The following is a 23,619-nucleotide window of genomic DNA, read 5'->3' as shown; positions in this document are numbered from 1 at the left end:
AAAGGTACACAAAACAGTAAGCACACCTTAATAACAAGTTTTGACAGTACAATAAGATTATTAATTATAAACAATTTATGATTTTACAAGGTTGCTTAAAAGCAGAATTTAAAAGTTTTCAAGCCTAAATATAGGTAACATAGTCATATATACGATAAATACAAACTCATTTTCAAATAATGGGTAAAGTATCTATAGAATGTTTATCTTTTTATGCAACTGTTTCTCACCAGGGTTTCTTAAAGATTAATTAAAATAGTCATGATTAAATCTTTTTTTTACCTCTACATTTATATATTTAATAATGTTTAAATTACTGCTCAGTTATCAAAAAAACCTCTGAGTTTACAAAACGTGACTGAATTTAGTGGGTTCCTGGCTGGCTCCTAAGGTCTGCACTTTAGTAGTTCCAGGTCACAATATGAGTTAGCCATTCCTTCATCTTTAATTAGTATCGGGTAGTATTATAATCAGTTATTAAGAGCAGGAAGGACTTCCTAAATAAGTTTTTGTGTCCCTGATGCAAGTCCAATATTTTAGCTTAAAAAATGGTCTTTCTTAGTTCATTTGTAGAGAGGTTTTGTTTCTTCTGTAGAAAAAATGCTAAAGGAACATGGAGAACATCAAGCTGAAAATGTCCCAGCCGAGCTTGCTGAATAGATAGCAAAAAAAATCAGTCCAAAATGCAGACATTCAAACTCCTTATCTGAAATCCCTTTTAGAGATACTTTTGCCTTCCTTTTTCCCCTTATGTTTTTTCTTTTTTCCACGTGAGTAAGCAAGAAGGAAAGCCTAAACAGGATTCTTCCCTCCTGCACCCTGTGTTTACTCCTCTTGTTAAATTTTCTCTTTGTCTATCCATATATTTGTTCTCATTCTCAGCAGAAAAACCTTTGAGCCTTGAAGACTTTTAAATAAAGGGTTTTTTTGCTTTTGCTTTGGTGTCAGTTGGTTTCTTATCAAAGTGTTTGATTTGCAATTTTTTTCTTGTCGTTTGCAGAAGCCGAAAGCGGTATGCCCTCTTCGTTACCTTTCCTTCCAACCTCAATCCTACCTCCACTCCTTCTAACTTCAGGACTAATTCCTTGCCAAGAACACAGGAAGATAACATCTTTGTCTATCTTTCTCTGTATATACACACACATATATACATATATATATTCATCTGTCTATGTGTGTGTATATATATATATATATATTTGTGTGTATAATTATATATGAGGCCCCAATCTCAAAGAGGAGAGAGAATAGCATTTTGTCTCTCAATTGGTTCTTGTGACTCACGCACTAACTTCTTTGCAGGAAGTACAAAATAAAACAGTATAAGTTTTTTAGGCCTTTTTTTTTTTCCCCCCTCTTGTGGAGTCATTGGTGTATCAGATTGTTGCATTGGAAAAGCAGACTTTATTGTTAACATCTCCCCTCCTCTTTTTTCATTTGTACTGTATCGTGACGATGTATATTTCGTCTTTACCAGCCCTTGTGCTGCCATATTGTCTCCATATTCACACCTTCATCGATGTCCTGCTTTCCCCAGAGTCTTCCTTCAAAACACATCTTACAATACAGTAGTTCATGTTCTCTTGTAGTCTCACCTTCCATTAACAACAACCAAATACCTGATTCTTTGCATTGCTGGTCCTGTTTTGAGCCCAGTTATTCATAACACAGTACTCATTAAAACTATTGTACTGTTCCAGTGAAAGTGCCATGGATAGTTTGTACTATATGTCACATTCATTTTTAATGACATTTATTAAGCTCACTTATGAAAATGTTACCGAATGTATTTGTTTCTGTTTTGTTTTTTCTTTGGGATGGCATGTTTTGCATTTTCTTTCGGTATACCATGCTGTGAGCCCCTCTCTAGTCTACATTCTTTCTTGCTGCTGTTGGTTTGGATGAAGTAAATAAGGCATGCTCTTCCATATCCTCTCCTCATTTCTCTTCACCCTCCCAGCTTTGTTTTTCTAATTGCTTGTAGTACTCTGTCTGACTGTCAGTGGTGCTCTTTGGAGACCTATTCTCATTGTCCAGACATTTCAACTTCCTTCTTCATCATACTCTCCAGACTTTACTTTCCATGTCTGTTCTGTTGCGTGTGTTGTATGTGTTATATTTATTTAATTTTTAGTCTTATTATCCTGTGGTTTCTGAGTAGATGTGTGAAAAGAGAGGTGGCTTCCTGTCAGTTTGGCATTATTGATATGATCCAACTGCAGAGAAGTTACTGCAACACTTAGCATCTTCAAGGATCTGCAGTTGTTGCACCTCTACTTCGCTTCTTGCTTTTAAGTATATATTATCTTGTGGTGAAGGCATGTTAACGCTGGCATGATAAGCAATATGAAGAAGTGTTGTACCAAGTGAAATTGCTTGCTCCCAGAATAAAGTATATTGTGCTGTTTTGTTGTACTGATAATCAATCACTTCTGGAACCAGAAGGAATAATTTAATTGTTTCAAAGCGTATTGAATTCACCAGCACCGTTGAAGTAGTTTGGACTATGCCCCAATAAAATGCACATCCTGTAGACCGTAGCTTAGTAGCTGCTGTTGTAAAGATCTCAAGTCCTGGGAGCAACCTTTTATATGCTTGTAGTAATTAAGCTTTAATATACGGTAGCATGTAATGTGCACTGTGTCTTTTGCCTCATATTCTTTTTAGTGTCTTACTGGATTTTTCTGTGTAGAGCAATATGGATCTGAATTAACGTCAATGATAGAGCCCAGAAGAAAGCAGCGATACCTCTGAGTTACAATCAGTGTGAAGCTGGTATGCACACAACTCCCACTGTGGGATTTGTGCGCCTACCCTCACACCCCACTTCAAAACATACCCTGAAACAAAAAATATTGTCTCAAACTCATTTTGTAATTCTAACTCTATAGTTGTGTGAATGACATGGCGCATTTTAAAAGGCCGTTATCTAATAGTGGTGCATTTCATCTGGGCATGGCATGAAGCAATCAAGAATAATAGTTGGTTTTACTTAAAAATGTGGTAGCTATAGTCAGTAATACCACATAGTCGTGTTTTAGATAATGTATTAATAGTACTTAAAAAATATTATATCTTCCTGACTATTAGATGATATTGCTACTGTTTCAGTCGTGTGGGGAATGGTACAGTACATCTACCACAAGGTTTAAAACAGAGTTGTTACAGCTCTTGTCATTTGTTTAGTCAAAATTTTGCCATTTGTTTTTCGTTTAATTCAACAATTGATCTTTTCGTTTTTTAGACAAGGGTAATGGCAGTTACAAGGGTAGCCATAAATCTGAAAAAGAAAAAAAAAAAAAGAGTGTTACTGAATCAGACAAGTTTCCTTGATGCAGGGATGGGACTGTTCAATTGGTCACTGATAATGAGATTCATCTCACCTAACTTTATCCATCTAAATGTTAGCTGTCTAATCTCCTTTTAATTATCCAGACTTAGTCCATGATTGCAAAGGCAGAGAGAGACAGTTCTTCAAAGGAGCTTCCATTCTAACGCAGATGAGAGGAATTTCACCTTTAGTGCTGTCTAAAGCGTAACCTCAAAAGTAAAACCAAACAAGAATAGTACATAACTGAGGCTGTTGGCAAGGAAAATTCTTAAAAGAATTCTTCCGGTCTATCTCTCCTGATTGACCTTACCTACGTCTTCCAGTTTTTAGTCTTCATATAGTGCTGCTAAAATGTTGTTACCCTTGCCTATATTCTGTGCAGTAATTGATGGGCACCTCCACGTGCCTTTGTCAGCTCAGTTTTAAGACCTTTACTGCACCTCTTCCATCCTCAAATTTTTTTCTCAGAGAAGACTGACAGCTATACAAACCTGAGAGTCATCTACTGTATAAATGCTATGTCTAGATTAAGAGTTCAAAGTTATGTCCATTTACAACTTCGGCAGTAATGGAAGCCTATTCAGTTTCAAGCTGTGCAAAGCAAATTGTGGAGCCGTGCCACTTAGCAAGTGGCTTACCAATAAATACATACAGTGTAGCAATCGTTCAGAACCTAAAGCTGATTGGTTGTTTTTTCCATGTAGTTCACATAGAAGATAGCTGAATATTATAGAAAGCTACAGGAAATATTTTTCATCTTTTACTGAAATTTTTGTATACTGAAAATTTATTAAAAATAACGTTATATATATTATAATAACATGAAGAGATATCAGCCATCAAACTTTGTAATGCTGTTTCAGCCCAAGAAACATAATTCGAGTCCAACATTTATGATATTTGAAAGCAGGAGACAAATAAAAATCACCCAACAGCAGAAATGAGTAAAAAAAAAAAAAAAAAATAGTTGGAGGGAATAAGTCCCGCCCCAAAGTGTCAGTTCACAAATTGTCCTACAGTTCAAACCTCCAACTTCAGTTTCTCCATCAAAAACCTTTTTCAGCAAAACATGGAAGACCTGTAATTAGTAATCAAAACCTTAGTTTGTGGCGAATTGAAAGACACGGACTCCGATATGCAGGATCGAAATCAGCTTTATTAAGCAAGCGTGCGCTTTATATACTTTTCTACCAAGGCCAGTAATTTTCTACTTTAGTTGTTTACACCATCGTGTACTCTAAAAGATCACGTTCCCACCGAAAAGGGAATCTCTCCTCCCTGTGAGCAGCACCTCCTTATCTAGGGAGTAGCTTCACACAATTTCATCGTCTGCCAAAACAGTGCTGCAGCTGCTAATTCCTCCCTATTAGTTCTACCACACTTAACCCTTCTTTTGCCTCAGTCCCCACATTGGCTCACTTTTAATTCTGTAAGGGAAGACATAGTACGGTATTCTTTATTTAGGTCACAATAATTGTTGTATTGTGCAGCCAATCATCTATGCACTAACAAAAAGGTATTAAGCAATACTCACGTTCTGGGGTAGTTTCAGGTAAACAATAATGAATGAGCAGGTATTTATATGTCTCTGTATTGTACTGAAGGAAGCACGTATACTTAAAACATCAGAAAGATGTAATCCAACAAGTAAGTAAATTGATCAAAATTAACACACTGTCATGAGTTCCTAACAGATAGCTATTCTCCACTGACATATGCAAAGGTCATCACGCGCTATCTTAACTTCTCATTGAACAATCTATGTAAGGAGATCCATAAGCATTCGTCTAGAATTTTTCTGACCACATTTGAATTTTTCATTTCTGTGCATCTCAAATGTGCACTAATTGCCATTTATGCTTCTCCTGCTTATACTTCAGTCAGTCTGGGAACTCAGTTTCAACTGTGTATCGATACTATTGTTCCTGATTCTTTCCTGAACTTTGTGTTCGATGTCAGGTTGGATGGGGCTTTGAACAATCTGTTCTAGTGAAAAATATCCCTTACCGTGACAGGGCGGTTGGAAGTAGATGATCTTTAAAGGTCCACTCCAACCCAAACCATTCCATGATTCATTCCGTGATCACTGAATTCAAGGGTGATTTCTACATTTTCAATATGTGACATTTTCATTGCTCTTAGATGTGGGATCTTGCATCTAGTCACCAAGTGAATCTTGTTTAGCAAATGGACTAACTTTTGCTAGACGTCACATAAGTGTAAAGGAAAGGTTTCCAAACTTCAGATTCTGTTCCACAAGTGGCTTACCAATTTTTGTATTATCATGGAGTAATGGAACTGGCTTCTCCTACATTCTTGCTGGTGAAGTACATTAATTTCCCGTCAAACACATTAAATCATATGTAATTTACACATATTCGGTTTACATGGCTGTACTTGCCATGTGTTCTAAATGTTCATGTGTGAAGGAGCAAGCAAGTCAAAAGATAGTCTTTGGTTTTGCAACGACATGTGACCCCTTCATGAAAAGCTTTGTCCTGGGGAATGTATTTCTGGAACTGGAATTGTTAAGGAAATCATGACTTAACGTTTTTTGAGCTTGCTATTACTTGATAGTTTCTGAGGTAACTTTAACTAGAAATGTTATAAAATTATAAGATTTGCTCAAGATCTTAGAATCTTTTAAAGTATATGGCATTCCTTGCTTGATTTCATGAGCTGGTTTAGGAGATAAAAAATAAAATTATATTTTATGATAAAAACATATATTTGGAAAGATCGGGGATGTCATTTTCAACAGCATTTTTTCCAATGCATGGCACAGAATGCAGATTAGCTATATATATTGCTATTAAATGTAACGAGTTTCTGTCCTTTTGCCCCTTCTCCTACCTGCAAAACTCCCCAGCCTTGAAGATACATAAAAATGAGACATTGGTTGAAGCTTTCTCTCTTAAAACTCCAATTTACTTTGCCATGTTTTTCTCTTCTGAACTGTGGGGATATATATATGCATATTTTCCTGAGCTGCTTAAACATACAAATGCATCGCTAAATAACTGATTGATGCATTCTTCTTGGTATGCTCATAAGCCTGTTTTATTTTTCTCTGTCCTCTTTTTTCCCTACATTCTGTTAATTCAAAACATTTCCCTTGCTGTACATATTAGAATGAGTGCTTATCAAAGCATAACTTTAGCTAATGACACTACAAGTCTCATAAGAAATCATTCAATTGCTGCTTTAATAAGCAGCTTATTTAATAAATCCACATAGACCCAGTAGAAATTGCTCATGATTTTGCTTTGGTTAAATATCAGTGTGTATGTAAACCCAAAGCTTTATGAGCCTTTGCCGTAACTCTTTGCCAGTAGCAGTGATGGGGCAAATTAATTTTTATTCCCAACAGAAGATTTTTGCTGCTGGGGTCATACTGCATTAACTGCGATCACATCTATATTTTGTGGCTATAAATACATTGTATTAGTGAAAATAAGTATATGCGAATAAAGTATAAGATCAGAAAAAAATAAAGTCTATACATTGACCCATCTGAATTGATTTAATGTGTCTCAGAAAACCTTGAGATACAAAGTCATGCTCACAATACATTACATCCTAAATGAAGCCAGTTACTTCTGATTTAAGATTATGTTCACTACATCTTAAAAGAACTGCTTCATTTGCTTATTACTTTGTCAAATTTTAAGTTCTGTGAGGGGGAATGAACATTTATGTATTTAGTGGTTACCTCAGCTTGTGGAGTTCGGGTTGTTGAGCTTTTGGTAGGATTTTTTACTGTTTGGGTATGGTTCATCCATCTCCAAGTATGGGATGGGGGGGGGGGGGGGGGGAGGAAGGCGGGTCTATGTCAAGGAATGCGTTCATCTTTTTTCACTGAAAAACTATAACACTTCCATGACTAAGGGCAAAGAACAAAATAAGGGCAAAGAAAGCGTTACTCTGACAGAGCAGTACCCATTTGTATCTAAGAGAAATAGCCAACCCTAACCATAGTACAAGTCTTCACATATTTTAGAAGGAACAGTGTAGTGGAAATAAATGAGACTGGTATCTGTAGAAGATTTTTGAGTTTTAACAGCTAAATTCTCATCATAACGGCAGATTAAGGATTAGCAGACAGGGAAGAGGAAAGGTGGAGACTGAAACACAGATGCAGTTACAGACATGATAGAAGGTTTTGGCAGAAAGACTTTGGCAGAAAGATTCTCTCCGGGTTCTTGAGAAGTGACTTATCTAGGTTCACATAGGCTCACAGGTTTAAGATTCTCAACTTTTTTCTGTGAGTGTACTGGTGGAATGGATGTCTCATCTCCGTTAGCGGTGGCCTGCTAAAGTATCTCCTCTGTCACAAGTAGTAAGTGCTTTGTTGGCTCAAGTGACAAAAGGTTGTGCAGGGAATCTAAATTTTACAATTGGTTTGTGGCTTGAGTGACTGCTTTCATATGAAGAAATTCTTGTGGGGTTGCTTGGGGTTTTTTTCCTTTCAGTTTTATTCCGTTTTAAAACCTGGGAAATTGCATTTTAAAACTCCATTAGGTAAATGTTTTGGTTGCAAGTACAACCGCTAAGCCCAGTACACTAACAAAAGAAATACCACATGAAGTTTAGCTGTGCAACTTCATCCCATTTATCTGCATGCATAATGTAGGTGTTATTTACACCATCACATTTCTTTTTTTGCAATACTACTGAAGTGTGCTGTGGGGATGAACCTGCTCTCTGTGGTGATGACTTCCATTTTCTGTAGTTCTCCTCTCCTTTTTGTTGCGAAGCTTGGAACTGTGAATGAAGGAAAAGGGAGGATCTGGGTAAATGCTTTCTTTGAGATTGAATTTCTGTTCCAGCCTCTGCCACAGATTATCGGTGTGAGAGTGAACTAATAATTTAAACCAAACCCTTTACAGGTGACTTCTGATTAAGCATTTATTATTTGGGGATCCAGAGGCTGGGCTCTTGGAAATGCTGAGCATTCTTACAGCAAAAGTCCCTAGAAGGTGTATGTGGAGCTATGCAATGCTAAATACTTACCAAAAGTGGCCTGTAGGCATCCCAAATGAATAGCTACTGTATCGCATAGTGACTTAATCTCTCATCTGTAAAATGGGATAATACTATATCTTCATTCTTCTTGGAAAATAAATTACGTATTTGTGAATCTTTTGCATGCTATAGTGATGAACACTGCAGAAAAACACATAAGAAAAATATAATGCTGATTTTAAAGAAAGATAAACTACATGAATCCATGTCTGGAGTAATGGCAGTAAAACACCACTGAATGAAGTTCCAGATTGTCAGAAAAAAAGTACTTTGTGGCTATTAAATTAAGAATTGTATCATTATGTCTACATAACGGGGGCTGAATTATGGCTGCATGACCAACCTTTTAATTCTTAACTCATGAGCACTTTATTTTGCAGTCTGCGTATTCTTTTCATAGGGTCTTGTGGGCATGTGTAATCACACAAAACAATGCGCTCATTATAAGGCTTTCAGGTATATCTTTTGTCGCACTATTTTATTACTAATGCGTAGATAATAAATGACATCTTAAATAAGAGATTTGCTGACACTCATTTTCCCTCCTAACAATAACATGAAAGACTTTTGCCCCTCAAATTTTAGTAATGTATGTCTGTTCAAAAATGTGCTTTATTTATTTTTGTATATATATACTTCCCCGAAGTCATTTTTTGCTAGATCCACAAGTGTTTAAACTGCTGGTAGTATTTATTTACTGTAAATTGCTTACGTGTGCTGTTACTGCATTTTGACTTACAAACGTTGAGCTTTAATGAAAGACAAAAAAGAGAGACCTTTCGACACGCTTAAGTTTTAGCACGTCAGAAGCTTAGTTTTATTACACATTAATAAAACTTACTGGAGAATATATTTAAATCTATATCTATCTGTATATTCATATTTAGCTTGGTACTTTGCAGATTGCCTTACCTCAAATCTAGTGTTAAATTATTGTGAAAATGAAAACCATGTTTTGTAGAGAGGGCAACAGAGTATCTCAGTTCTGGATGGCAGTTAATAATTTCCTGCATCAAATTTAGTTGAGGCTATTCTGTCAGTGTGGTTGGGTTATTTTTGTTCTTCCATGGCTGCATAGCAGTGTTTTAAAAATATTCTATTCATTTTATGTTTTTTCAGCTATCGTGACTGGTTGTCTTGTACCATTCCCCTTGAGTGTATGTGTGTATTTATTATTTTAAACGATAACATTATATGTTCAGATAGGGGTCCCATTAACATTCTGTTTCACTAGAAATTGGCAAAAATTTGCATCAAAGGGTTTAGCTTCATCGATGATATTTTGTATCGTTATCAAGTAGTGGTTGCTGGCTCTTCCCTTTTCACCATATTGTGAATTTTTCCACCACTTGCATGACAGAGCAAGAAAGCTGAAATGCTCAGCTTCACACATCATGTTTCTGAGAGGCTTTGTTATTTTGTATAGTCTATATTTAATGCAAAAACATAAGAAACCAGATGTAAACACTTAAATGGTGTGATTATAGGCAGAGGCATATGACTGTCTCAAACTTAAGTTTTTGTAAAAAGCATGTGAAACTGTTACTTGATTGGAAATTTCAAGGAAAAATGGCTTAAAATTTCCTTGCAGCCTTTCCTAACTAGTGGGTCCCCTATAACAGAACCAAATAAAGCTATTTTGGAACATTCGGTTAAATGTAATTTAAACTTATGCTTTTGTTGTTTTTGTTCTTGTTTCACTGAGCAGTATATTAATCAATCCTGGAAACCATGTCAAGATTCAGGAAGGTACTTTAGGATTCTTCATTGCAAGTGATGCCAAAGAAGTAAAAAGGTAATTCATATATTTTTATCTTTAAATTTAAACATACAGTATTTCTATTTTTTCTTTACATGTAAACACCTCACCTAATTTTTGTTGTTATCTGTTTAAAGATTCTCAGGCAGAATCGAGCTGGTACTCTAGTGAACCAACCATGTGTGCATGCCATTTACTTAACTACAGTCCTAAATATCACGGAAATTAAATAAGTTTACAGCAGTTGTGAAAAGAAATGAAGAAGCGTTTTTTTGAGTCCTACTGGATAATGTAAAATATTTTGATCTGATTTCCCTATAATTAATTTGTCTCAGTGGAACTACTTTGAGAGAGGACAGGGTTTAGAGTTTTGTCTGAGTTTCAGGCTTAGAGTAGTTCTTATTTACATAGATTCCAGCAAATATTTGATGTGAGCAAGTTACTGTATTCATTCAGTAATTGCATTAGCAGAATAATATTTATGTTCTTGTCATTTTTCTTTACTGGAACTATCTACTCTAGGGCCTCATAATAATCAATCAAACTACAACAGCGCAGTGTATCCCAGCCGTTGTAGACAACTCACTGGTTTGTTGTACTTGGCTGTATTAGATTTGGGTTGAATGAAAATTGGTTTTATAGTATTGTGTTTAGGACCAAACGTGTACTCTTGTTTGTTAGGAGTATAATATGCCTGGAAGGAATAAAAAAGCAATGTGACAAAGTAATTTTTTAAAGAAATAACTACTCGATTTCTGTAAGATTTAAAAAAAAAAAAACTAAAAAATGAGTATTTGCAGCTGAGTGCTCCCTCATAGTTTGTATTTTTGCTGTAAGTCATGCTATCGAGAATCTGATTTTTACTTGAGGTTCTCCTTGAGTTAGATATTTTAACTAAGTCCTATACTTAGAATGATAAAATACTCAAATTATAAACTTTACTAAGTCCTAAACTTTTTATGATTAAATTACAGTGAAAATAATAATTAAGCAGTTCATGTTTGCCACAAATATTTAAAGAAAGTCAAAACATCGAAGCAGTGAAATCACTGAGAACGTGAATTTTATTTTTGGTTGAGAGAGCTAAGGTAGTTTTTGGCTAGGTGAAGCATACAGAACAGCACAGCCGTGCTCCTGTCCTCTCATATTTCTAGCACCATCTCTGGAGTATTTGCATCCAGCACTGCCTCAGGTACGCTGCCTTTCAGTGTTTAGTTCTTTTCCTCTCTGGTGCTTTTTTCCATTTGAATATACAGAACTGTCTTTGCATTCCTGTTTTGAGATACTAGCTTTTTTTTTCATTTATAAGGCATTTTACGTTCTCCTGTGAAATGATTTCAGACTGTAAGTAAAAATTACCTGGCATAGCATTTTTAACAGGGAGAACTTGACTGTTACTAATGTGTTTAGAGAAAATTTGCAGATCATTCATTTAGCACACAGCAAGCTGAAGCACAATCCCCAATTCTGCCTTGCTTTTTGCAGAAGGCTTTGTTTAGGAACATGCTGCCTCCCTTACCACATTTCTTAGCTGTTCTGTGCAAAGCAAATGATTGTCGGATGTGTTCAACTAACAAAATCAATTATGTAAATTGTTAATTTCACCCCTTTTGAGCTATGAATCAGAGTCAGAAAAATGTTCTAAAATTGAGATTTTTGGAGGGGGGAAAAGGATTTTTTTAATAAAGCAAAATTAAATATGTTATATACCTGAAATTCGAATTAAATTATTTTGGTTTTGTGTTACATGCTAATGGAGAAATTTCAGCTTCTTTGAGCTAAATCTATTCAGATTTATCAAATATTCCATAATGAAATATAACATGCAATGTTAAGTTACTCTTCTTGCTAGAATTACTTTTGCATTTTTAGAACAATAGTTTCAAATTAGAAACAATTATACCTAGGTAATTAACTTCATGTAAAATGTTGAGTATTTAACTATAATACAGACTATGAATTGCATCTTTATTATTCCTTATCCATTTACACGATAGTACTAAAATCAGAAATCCACACGCTTCAAATCCAATTAATTCAACCAAATTATACAGAAGGATAATTTTATTAAACAATGACTTCAGGTGTTTGCTCTTGTCTTTGCACATGGGATTGAAGGTACTCTTTAGGATATTTGTACTGCAGTGGTCTCAGGAACATGGTGTGTAGAAATGGCCTATGTCCGGTTGATGTCACGAAGTTTTGGGAGGGAGTGTTTGTGGTAGTGGATTCTTGTTCAATACAGCTGGATTGGGGAGAAACTGTAAAAATTGGAAGCAGTTTTGTCCTTGTGTCTTGATATCAACTCAGTTTGAAAAATATTTTATCCTCATTTCCTTGGAGCCAGTTTGTTTTCTTTTCATTGGAAGGTGAATATTTTGAAGACCATAAACTTTCTGCAGCGAAGTATGCTGCAGAGAAGGCTTTTTTCATTTTACATTTTGCTTCTTGGAAATAGTAAGACAATTTCACAGTCTGAAAGAGTAATCTTCCTGGAAGGTTCTTGGAGAAATTATTCTGTTACATTTAGGACTTCTGTCTTCCATCAGTACCTATCTTGATTTTAGAAAGTTTAGTAACATTCAGTGAGGTCTTACTGCAAATTTAGATTTGTATTTTCTGGTCCATATCTCGTATGATAGACCTGCTTACTTTCTGCTGATGGGCCACTTTACCTGGGCCATTATTCAGAGGTGTAAAATAACTTAGATAAATCTGTAACTATTTGAATTCAATATCTAGTTCATATTTCTGAACATTTCCTTTAATATAGTTCCACCTGTGGTGGACACTCTCTAATTAATCGAAACAGAATTAGTAGCGATCATCCTAGCTTAACTGCCAAAGGCTGTGTTTATTCAGAGGCTCTGTATTAATATTGTTTATTTTTCTTTTTATATTTTGGACTGTAGATTGTTCTGTTCCAGTGTTCTCCATACTGTTATAGCAATCCAACCATCCTAAATCTGTGAACAGTGCTGTCAGCAAAATCCATGGGTGGTTGCAAAGTGGCAGCTTTGGTTCTTACCGCCAATTTGTGTTGAGAAGTATGCAGTGAGAGAGGGTTGGGAAGATAGGCGTGGAGCTGACAGATCCTGAATATGGATAAATACAGGGAAATTTCAGCAGGATAAAAAGTATGTTTAATTTGTTATGCCAGCAAGAATCCTGGTAAACTGTAAGTGCCTAGCTAGAGGCCAACTGCATGATCCTCATGAATGTTTCAGAGCACCCTTACGTGACATGTTGACTTGACAGGCATGATTAAACTCTCCTGTGGGCAGTCTGATGCATATTTATTAAACTCAAATTTTGTTTTAAACTTGTATAAAGTCAGCTGTTTACCCTTTCTCACTTCCTTAGTTCTCCTTGTGCTTCACCTAGTGGTGAGCCATTTGATATAAGAGTAGAAATTCATAACCAAAAACATTACATGGAAACCTAGACGGTTCACCTTGTTAATTGCATATTGTTGTTAGAAATTTTGGCTTTTGTCTGTTCAAAACCAAAATGGCAAAATGGTTCTGCTCTATTTGGATATAAAAGACAAAAAAAATAGTCTGAATCAAGATTATATCTTTCTTTTTTTTTTTTCCATTTAAATGTTCCTTTAGGAGCTTATTTTGAGTGGATTTTCCCTTTCTGGTTCTGGTTGGATTTTTTTTTATAAATAGCATAGCTGATGCTACTGTCACATCAGTCTCATTGCAGTCTCTCATTGTATCCAAAATGCAGTTCTACTTGTGACCAGGCTGAAAAATTGCCCAAGGGTGCTGGATGCTCTTCACCAAAAAAAAAAAAAAAAAAAATCTGGTATATCCGATAAGAACAGAGAATTTGTTATATATATTTTTTTCATGACAAAATTCATTGGATACCCTTTTTTCTAAGATGAAAGACAAATGAACTGATACACTGTGTCATCATTGTCATCCCTTCTCCAAATGACTTTTCAAGTAACAATATATTGAAAGAAACACTAATTTGGAGTCTTATGTTTGAAATTAATGATCTTGCAGCAAATATTTCCTACTTTAAATGTCTAAACCTTTTCAAAGATTAAAGGAAATTAGTGCTGGCATGTTTCATTAATTTGGCACTGCAACAAGAGGAAATGTGGGACTAATTTCATTTGTATGGATTAAGAAATGTGTCAGTTTTTCCATTCTGTCTCTCTAGGGCATTTTTTTACTGCAAGGCCTGTCATGATGACATCACGGATCCCAAAAGAATAAAAAAATGTGGCTGCAAACGGCGTAAGTAATATTTCCATCACTCCCTTCCTCTCCTTTTCATGAACTGTTCAGCCTTGAAGAATAGCTGTACATGCATTTACATGTTTTACACAGTGGTACAGAAAAGCTAAGAAGTAAATGCACAGCAAAACAGTAAGTGCCATTTGCTTTTCTGAAATGCATATATTTTTATTACATTTCACACGACTCACACCTGTTTCTTCATTAAAAAGTCTGTTAGGGTCCAAAGCTAACAAAACCTGAAGAATTAAATCAAGTTAAATCTAATTGTGGAGCTTTCCGAGTTAAGAATGAGCTAACAGTGAAGTTCTGCTCTCTTTCATACCATGCAGAAATCCAGTAATTTCAATAGTTTTCTGTAAATTGAAGAAGTGCTGTCTACCTTTCTGAACGTGGTTCTGTAAAAGAAGAAACTAGGGAATAATATTCCATCATATAACTACTGGAATAAATCATTAATGAAATAAGCACTCAGTTTTACTGGAGGAAGGGATTGTCTGGAAGAAGTTAAATAATAGTGCCTCTTACATATATCCTTTTAGAAGATTCCATAGCTGTAATGCTAATACGTGGTTTAGTTAAGATCTTAGGTCTGCTCTTTAAATAGTTTGGAAAATTTTGCATGACGAAATAATTGAATTTTGGGATCAAGATCAGGCTTTGCGTCTGTATTTTTATAAATATATAGAAATTAGCGTTTTAGCTAGATATACTTTGAAAGGACTTTTTGCAGGAACTATCACAACCGTTTTTTTGGCCAAAGATGCGTTTTACCCATGCATATTTGTAATACTGATATCAAAAGGATTTAGGGATCTGTTTCTCAGTTGGTATCTGAAAACTTATGTGCATTCCATAGTATTCTGCCATGAAAAAGATCATCCAGTTCAAAAGTACTGATTAGGTAAATTGAAAGATCTCAGAAGAGGTTGATCGCGTCTATTCTACTATTACTTTTAAAAGGGAAAAAACTCTCTTATTTATAGGTCCAATTATAGTGTTATCACTGCACTGCCTTAGAGGATGGAAGAAAGCCTAAACTGGACCTTCTCTGCCTTTAAGGGGTGCCCGTAGTGAATAAATTCTTGAAGATGATTTTAAAAAGACAAATTATGTCTCTGGAGTTTTTACAGAAACTCCTCTCCCTGCAAAAAAACAGGACTTTGGAACAAAGTAGTATAATTGAGAGAAAGCAGCTGAAACACTGACAGAAAATGATATTTATCCTCCCAGTAGCCACAAGGGGAGAAAAGCACATGGAAAGCATGCCTGATGTGGAAGGAATGTATGCATTGCCTAACATAATGGAAAAATATTGTTCAAGAACAGTTTATCCGTGTGAGAATGTGACCTTTGAACTGCTGGCAAAGCCAATGAGGCTGCTGAATGATTTCTGGTAAAGCCAGTTACAGATGCCTTGGGGTGTCTGTAACTCTCAAACCCAATCTTTTTTTTCCAAATTACCCAACAGTTAAAGAGAAATATGTTACCTGTTTAATTTTTTGTGATTCTGTCAATATTTTATTTGTATTTTCTTCACTACTCCTCCTTCACATGGTGTATGCTTTTCACACATGTGCTGATTAAGAAAAAATAAAAATCCCAAAGATCTCTCATGTCAAGGCGAGATCTACACTTTTCTTTGAAATCTGTTAGAAGACGGGAATCAGAAATTAATAGCATAAAGGGCAAGAGCCCTTTATTGTACATTGGGGAAAATCAGTGTAACCTCCTCAGTGCTAGGAAAACAGGGAGAAAGCAGAGTATCCTGTGACCCAGCCAACACAATGGATCTATTACCAGCAGCGGGGCTATGGAGAGGTGAGAGTGACAACTTCTGTGTGTCGCACTAGGCAATGTTCCAAATGGCACGGTCACATGTATCAGTCCAATAAATGAAAGGATGCTGGACGGATGAAGAAACAAAATAATGGGGTGAGGGAGGCTGAGGGAGGCAGCTGTCAGAGCTGGTGCAGTGAGCAGTGAACAACACTAAGGAGGGAATCCTCTGAGCCAGGTGAAAAAGAAAATAAAATGGTCAGTGAGAGTAAAATCTTAAATTTCCCCTTCATTGTCTCCCCTTTCCCTCTCCCCCGTCTGCCCTTTCCTCTCTTCTTTCCTACATACGCAAACATATATTCCATGATAGCTGGCAAGTTTCAGTACAGCTGAGAACAGCTTCCACTTAGGAGCATGCTCACAACTATTAGGAATAATAAAATTGCTTTGCTTTTAAAGTTCCATCAACCAGAAAAATGTTAAATGAAAAATTTCAACAGTAATTAGTGATTTTTTGGTGTCTCAAATTTTGATAACGATCTTGAGGTCCCTTTTATGGGACCTGATTTTTTTTTTTTCAAAGGTAAGTCTTTAGTGCAGTCTATTATTCACATAAAATGTCTTAGCTTTAGCTTTCAAATCACTAATCACTTTTGAAAAATCTTGACTGTTATCCATCTGTAAGCTACACAAATCATTGGTCTTAAAAATGCAGTCTAACCAAAACACAGCATAAATTAAGAAAACTCTTTCCCTATCGAGTTAGGAAACTGTGAACTGCTCTGTCAACAGCTGATACGTCAATCTGATTTTCAAAAACACTGCAAATAGTCACACAGGTGTATATGTAGTCCTATACGATAAATATGTATCTTAATTAGCAAGCAACATAGCAATTAGAGGCAGCTGAATGCAGAAAATGTGTAAGATGAAATGGAGGGTTGTATGTAAAAATATTGACACATTCAGGTGAATTAAATGTGAAAGAATATCTTTGCAGGGAAAACTTAATTATGGTGGCATTAATTAATGCAGCTTCCCGTGACACTTGAAAACCACATTCTTTAATAATGCATCTGAAGTTGCACATCAATTTAGATGCTGTCTGAACATTAGCTTGTGGTATTGTTGGGGTCTAAACGTGAGCCTGACCTACATAGCCATTTGTCCAAACCTGTTAGGCCTAATATTAATAATTCAGGGCAGATCAGTACGTTTCCACTAGGCCAGGGATAATTAAAGTCACCTCGCTTTCCTTTTGCAGTTTCTTTGCCATCCCTTTCTTCTTACCCATCCCACTGCCTGAATAACATATGAATGCTGATGTCACATTGTCCAGAGAAATGCTTGTGTGGCTATTTTATTCACAGATTGTTAATATTTTCTTTGATGTTTTCAATCTCTCTCCTATTCCATTTGACTGTAGTTTCTGCAGCAAGGGGCCAAATACATGTATATATTTATATAAAATGCAGCCACGTTGGGATGAAACCTCTAAACTGGATGACCTGCTCCTCCTGTTTCTTTCATTTTGTGCAACAGCTATGGTCTAATTCTCTATATATTTTTTCCAGTGACAGTGCTTGCTGTGAACGGTGGGGGTTGAACCCCAGAGGGGACATATCATGTGTACATTGATGTGTTTGAAGGAATTTCTTGTAATCTATGACAATTGACAAACTTTTGATTTATTTTTCCTCTTGCTGCCTTGGAACACCACCCCTACTATATTTTAACTGCACACTGATAGTGATCTATTGTGAGTAAAAATGGGTTCCCTGTAGCCCAGAGTGCGGTCCAACCTGTCTTTCTCTAGCAGAGAGTATTTTTGTTCAGTATTTTGGTTCTTTTCTTTATTTATGTTGCATGTAGCAGTGACGTCATACCCACAAGTTTCTCATTGTTTACACCCACGGAGATTAGGGTGACGTTGAAGAAAATACAGCAGTTTTCCCCTCTTCCACCTTTTTGCCCCTTTTTTTCCACAACCTTATTTTTTATCCCTGTTTGAAAATGAGATCTTGGCAGTGGCATTTCCTTGAAATTATTCTAAAGCTATCTCATGAATTTTAGGGATATCGCTTAGGCTGGGGTAATTACCACTATAGCACTGTTTGCCTGGTTAAGTGCAATTCATTGTCAGACCCGTGTTCAATTTTTTTGTACTTCGTCTTTTCCATTGCATAGCTGACAGAGACTAACACAGCCGTCTTTTGCTGTCCTTATCTAACTCCTTTCTCCCCCTCAGCAAAAAAATAAAAGATGGGGGTAAAGCCAGACAATTAATTCAATTTGTGTCGAACTTCTAATGTGTAAACCTACAGAAATCTTCAACGGGAAACAAGCTACAGTGATTATTTTCCCCAGCTTCCTTGTTTTGAAATTAATTCCATGACAAGAGCCACACTGACTTTTCAGAAGCTAAGCTGTAAAGTTTTACATTATTATTATTATTATTATAGAGAGAATACAAACTTTATAGACCACTTCATGTCACTCTAAGTCATACCACTTTCAAGTGTACGGAATCTATGAAGGCTCTCGTCAGCCACTTTTAGTGTGTACAGTTGTGATAATTTAAATAAGCTCAGCATTTGGGACATGGAAAGAATTTGCTGCTTAGAAATACAAGCGCTGGAGAGAAATGTACTGGTTATAGGGCAGTGTTGGATTAGATGGGCTTGTTCTTTCAAACAGCAAGAGGTATCAAATATTTAATAGCTGCAGTGAGGCATTACTGTACCAGATTGAGGCTGCTAACTCTTCTGTGTAACCGCGGCTATCCTAAATAAGTGAGAGTTTTTCAACATTTCACTAGATACTCTGAATATATTGTTTGATAACACTTCAGATCTTGATCAGGAATGAGATCCCCCCCCCCCCCTCAGCTGTACCCACCGTAGGATCTTGCAAAGACTCAAGGAAAAGTTGACACCCCTGGAGTTGCATGATAAAGTGCTAGCTATCTTGGAATCGTGATAGCCCTCATTATGATTATCATTATTTACTATTTATCTTATTGTGGTGCACTGCAAACTACACTAAAGGATTGAGATCCTGTTGTGGTTTAACCCCAGCTGGCAACTAGAACCACGCAGCCTCTCACTCACACCCCCTTTCCTCCCCCCGCCAAAAGCGGGGAGGGAGGGGAAAGAGGAAGAAAAACTCGTGAGATGAGATAAAGACGGCTTAATAGAAATAATAACAGAAAAGGAAAAATAATAATAACAACAGCAATAATGATGACAGGGGTCACTCTCGCTGCCCAGTGAATTGGAACAATCCCCAGCAGTGATTGTGGATTCCCGCCCCCTGGCTAACCTCCATTTATATACTGAGCATGACATCTGTGGTATGGAATATTTCATTGGCCATTCCATCTCTGTCTGTACTTCTATGGAAAGCTGAAAAAAGTCCTTGAATAGTGCAAATATCACTTAGCAACATCTGAAAACAATGGGTATTAATGACATTCCTTTCACAGCAATCACCAGAAAGAAAATTAACTCTTTCCCAGCTGAAACCAGGGCAGGTAGAAAGCATTCACTCAGAGAACAGAAATTTATCCAAAGATCTATTTTCAGCCAATAGAATGACACAGCAGAAAGATGGGGCAGCACAAAAAAGCAGATTGTGAAACAGGTCAGCATGATAAGAATCAATACTTAATAATAAACCAGAAAGAAACTAATTTCTGTGGATAAAACGATGAATCCTATTGACTTTGAGGCAAAATACCAGAAGTAATTTGGATTTATTTGAAGCGATGTATTAATTTTAAACAGATTCCTATGTTGAGGCCTTTCTGGACCAGAGAAGTCAGTTTAAATAGTAATAAATAAACAAATAAAAGAGCTCTTCATGCTAAGAGGGTATTAAAAAAGCAAAGGTCGCGTAGCTTTGACTTGTTTTTTTTCCATTTCCCCAATACCTTCAGTTTCTTCAGAAGTGCAAGTAAGCTTTGAGAGTGCACTGGCTGAGAGTCTTCTTTAAGGTAATAAAGGAAAGGGTATGATTAGATTTGAAAATTGAAATGAATTGGTCTATAAAATGTGTCATTACTTCAAAACTGGTGAGTCATTCTTATAGCTACCAAAATAGGGCAAAACGTCCACTCCGGTCACCTGCTGTTTCTGCAGTTTTGACAAAGAACAGCACTGTATGAATTGTAGGAAACAACAAACCAATTCCAAGATAGTGATCAAGCTGACTTGGTGGTCTTGAAGTTGTTCTGTAAAAATTAAATAATAGAGAGATAGCTTTGCCTGTTGTGTTAAGAGAAAATAAATTCTCACAAACAGTTTAAGATATGCTGCTGTATTTTTCAGGAAACTGAAATTGTGCTGGGGGAAGTCCTTTCAGTATTTCAGTCTCATGATGCTAACCAGCATTGCGAAAAGGCGATCAAATCAGTCTGGTCGTCCTTTAATGCTGCTTTTATTGTGCTCATAGTGTGGATCATGAGAACTTGATGAATTGAAATGACACTGTATGCATTTCAATTCTTAAGTGTAGCGGGACCTTTTTTTTCCATTAGCTGGTCAAGAAACCTCCAGTTCTTCTTCGCAACCAGCTGTTATCTCATAGAGATCCACTAGATGTCCTCGTAGATCTACTTTTTATTACCGTTGAGGTCACAAGGAAAACTGCTATAGTGATGGGTGGAATACGAGGATTGGGTAGACTGTATGGTTTTTTAAAAAAAAAACAAAAAACAAAAAACAAACCCAAACAAAACAGCAAAGATGAAGAGATACTTTGTTCTGCTTGCTTTAAAAAAAATGGAGCTGTTCCTTGACATCTTAGGTAGAGAATAATCTGCAGTTTCCTTTGCTTATTTTTGCAGCTGGAAATATTTCCCGTTACTGTTTGTGAACTCTAAGTAACACCTCAGATCCAGGCAATCTAGAAATTTTGACTGGCATTTTTGAGGTCAGAAAGCAAGGTATTGCTAGAAGCTTAGACATCTAAGGCGCATTCCTGCCTTATTAGAATGGAAGGCAATTGCCTTCTGCTAAAAATTGCAACAAAAAAGTTTTTAAAAGTATTTATTTACTTTATAAATAGTTGACAGAAATTTTGCTTTCGTTTTGCTCTTAACAAATCAGAAAATGACTAGTTTATATATGCCTTGTTTTGTCAGTCAATTGTTTAAGTAGTCTGATTTCCGCGTCCATGATAACTTTCCCTGAAATTTTTACTAATTCATTTTACAAAATGCTGTGGGATAGTCATCGTACTACGTAGAAGGATCTGTTCTTCCTTTTCATCCATTTATTATTCAATTGAAAATAGGGAAGTAATTTCCTTTATGTCCCAACTTACATTTTCACTAGTTGCAAATAACAGTTCTATTCAACATCCGTAACATTTCTCTGCATAGAAATTAGTTGATTCTTATGCAGGTGCTACAGGTGTCAAACGAATTTCACACCCACCCAGAGGCTGTTCTTTAGGTCCCCCTGTCTCTCTGTTGATTCCCATTTTTTTGTTGATGTTTATGGAAATTTTCTAGGAAATGGTATGTGTGTGGCTGAACCATTTAAAACCATTTCTGTCTTGTCTTTGATCTTGTCACTAGTCATCCCTACTAATAATCCATGTTTTGTTTTATTTAAAAGAAAATAAGTATTGTATTTGGTATGAATGTAACAATGACTGTATAAAAGGAATGAAAAGTAACAGCATGTTTTCTTTCCGAAATGTATTGCTCTGATATGCAGTTGCTTAAATACTGGTTGAAAGCCTTATAGCGAGTCCTTTCTGCTACTTATATTTCCAGGTCCAAGCCTGTTTCCTGCATGTTAATGATGTGAAATATTAAAATGATGCATGATCTCCAGAACAACTGATAATAATAGTTAAAAACAGTCCCTGAAAGGGCATTGCTTTTGAGAAGCGCCATGGAGTCCTTCCCCTGTTGAACAGAAGGGCTTAAATTTCCCACTTCATTGGTTTAAATCTGATGAAAATGGTACAACAAGTTTTCCTTCCCAACCCTCTTTGCCCTCAAGGATGATTTCTCTTAATTTTCATAAATGTGTCCTATCTTATTATTGACTGTTGACAAGATATGGCTACAAGTAAATGAAAACCAGGGACTGTTACTAACCAATGACACAGCAGTTGAGAATTTCTGAGCGGTGTGTTTTGCTACAGCATTTGATTAGAAAAAGTCCTTCAAAACAGCTATAATGAAACCAAAATGGGCCTGCCTTTTACGTCACCTACTGTTAGTGTGTCTCACAAGTGCCCTTTATTTTTCTTTCATTTCCTTAAAGTGAAAGTAATAAAATAGGCATAATGGAAAGAATTCCACGTTTGGGGTAACGTTTCGCTTTATCACATTTCTTTTTCTGCCCAACTTCTCAATTTTAAAGGATGCGTTGGGAAGAGTTAGACAGAGGGAAACGGTGGGAAAACAAACGCTGTTTTGAATTTTCTGTGTAGTTTGAATGTGTATGCATCAAAAAGCTGCAGTGGAAGCCTTCTTACTAAAAGCCAAGCTCTGAGGAATGATGTACCATGCAATGAACAAGCCTGATGCTGCATGATGACTTTCTGAACAGCTGTAAGATAACTCTACTAGGATGCTAAAAGAACATGGCATTAGTCATGTGAGCAAAGTTTTAGAGGAATGGAGTCGCTGCTGAAGAGATCACTCATTCATCTCCCTCAATGCCTGTTTTCCACAATCATAATGTTACCCTTGCTTGACAAGTATACTGTATGGCAAGTCATCAAGGCCTTAGAACAGGACTTGACCCATTTGAGCGATTTCAATCCCTCTTCCCTGGTGACTGTGGCATTAAGAAACTGGGAAAAAAAAAAAAAAAAAAAAGAGAGAAATTATTTTAAATTTAACGTCATTACCATAATGCAAAAAAGACATCCTAAACCGAAGGTACAGGCCAGAGAAACATTACCTTTTTTCTGCATTTGCTTTTAAGGTTTTGTTTTTGCCTGTCAGTGTTCTGTTTTGTTTTTAGCATAACTGAGTCAGTTCAATCTAAACCATTACCAAAAGTGTTGGTTCAGTGCAACATGTGAAACAATGTAAGTGGCCTTTGCGTGTCTTCAAACTTCCTCATACCTGTGAGTCAGGTAACATAGAAAATTGTACAACGGTAATTACACGTTCCCCTGACTGAAGGATACAAGTGTTCTGTTCTAACCTGGCACACTAATTCTGCATTCAGTTATTTGGTTCACGATCTACCTTTGAATCCGGAGCAGGAAAACACGCCCATGATTGGGTCAGCATGTTTCAACGGACCAATGCTCTGTGTGCTTTTGGTGATGCCTTATTTGTGAACTGATTTTAATGTCAAGCATATTTACCATTATTAGTTGTGTCTCTTATATGGGCAAATTTTGGTATTCTGTCAAGAGTTAATTTGAATTCCTGAAGATACGATGTAAAGAAAGTAAATTTTTCAGAAAATTTTACGAACTTCTTGTAACTCTTT

At 36.2% G+C, this 23,619-nt stretch overlaps 1 protein-coding gene across 1 annotated transcript in view; it reads left to right on the top strand.

Annotated features, from left to right (window-relative positions):
• The window catches only part of KCNMA1 (potassium calcium-activated channel subfamily M alpha 1), a 518,607-nt gene that overhangs the window by 395,558 nt on the left and 99,430 nt on the right, over positions 1-23,619 (top strand). The window contains 3 exon segments of the mRNA XM_082486073.1: positions 1,001-1,012; positions 10,065-10,151; positions 14,295-14,371. Coding sequence (XP_082342199.1) covers positions 1,001-1,012; positions 10,065-10,151; positions 14,295-14,371 — 176 coding nt within the window.

The sequence above is a fragment of the Vanellus vanellus genome (assembly GCF_965231255.1).
Source record: "Vanellus vanellus genome assembly, chromosome: 7".
Classification (NCBI taxonomy): domain Eukaryota; kingdom Metazoa; phylum Chordata; class Aves; order Charadriiformes; family Charadriidae; genus Vanellus; species Vanellus vanellus.
This window is presented reverse-complemented; position numbering and strand designations above follow the sequence as displayed.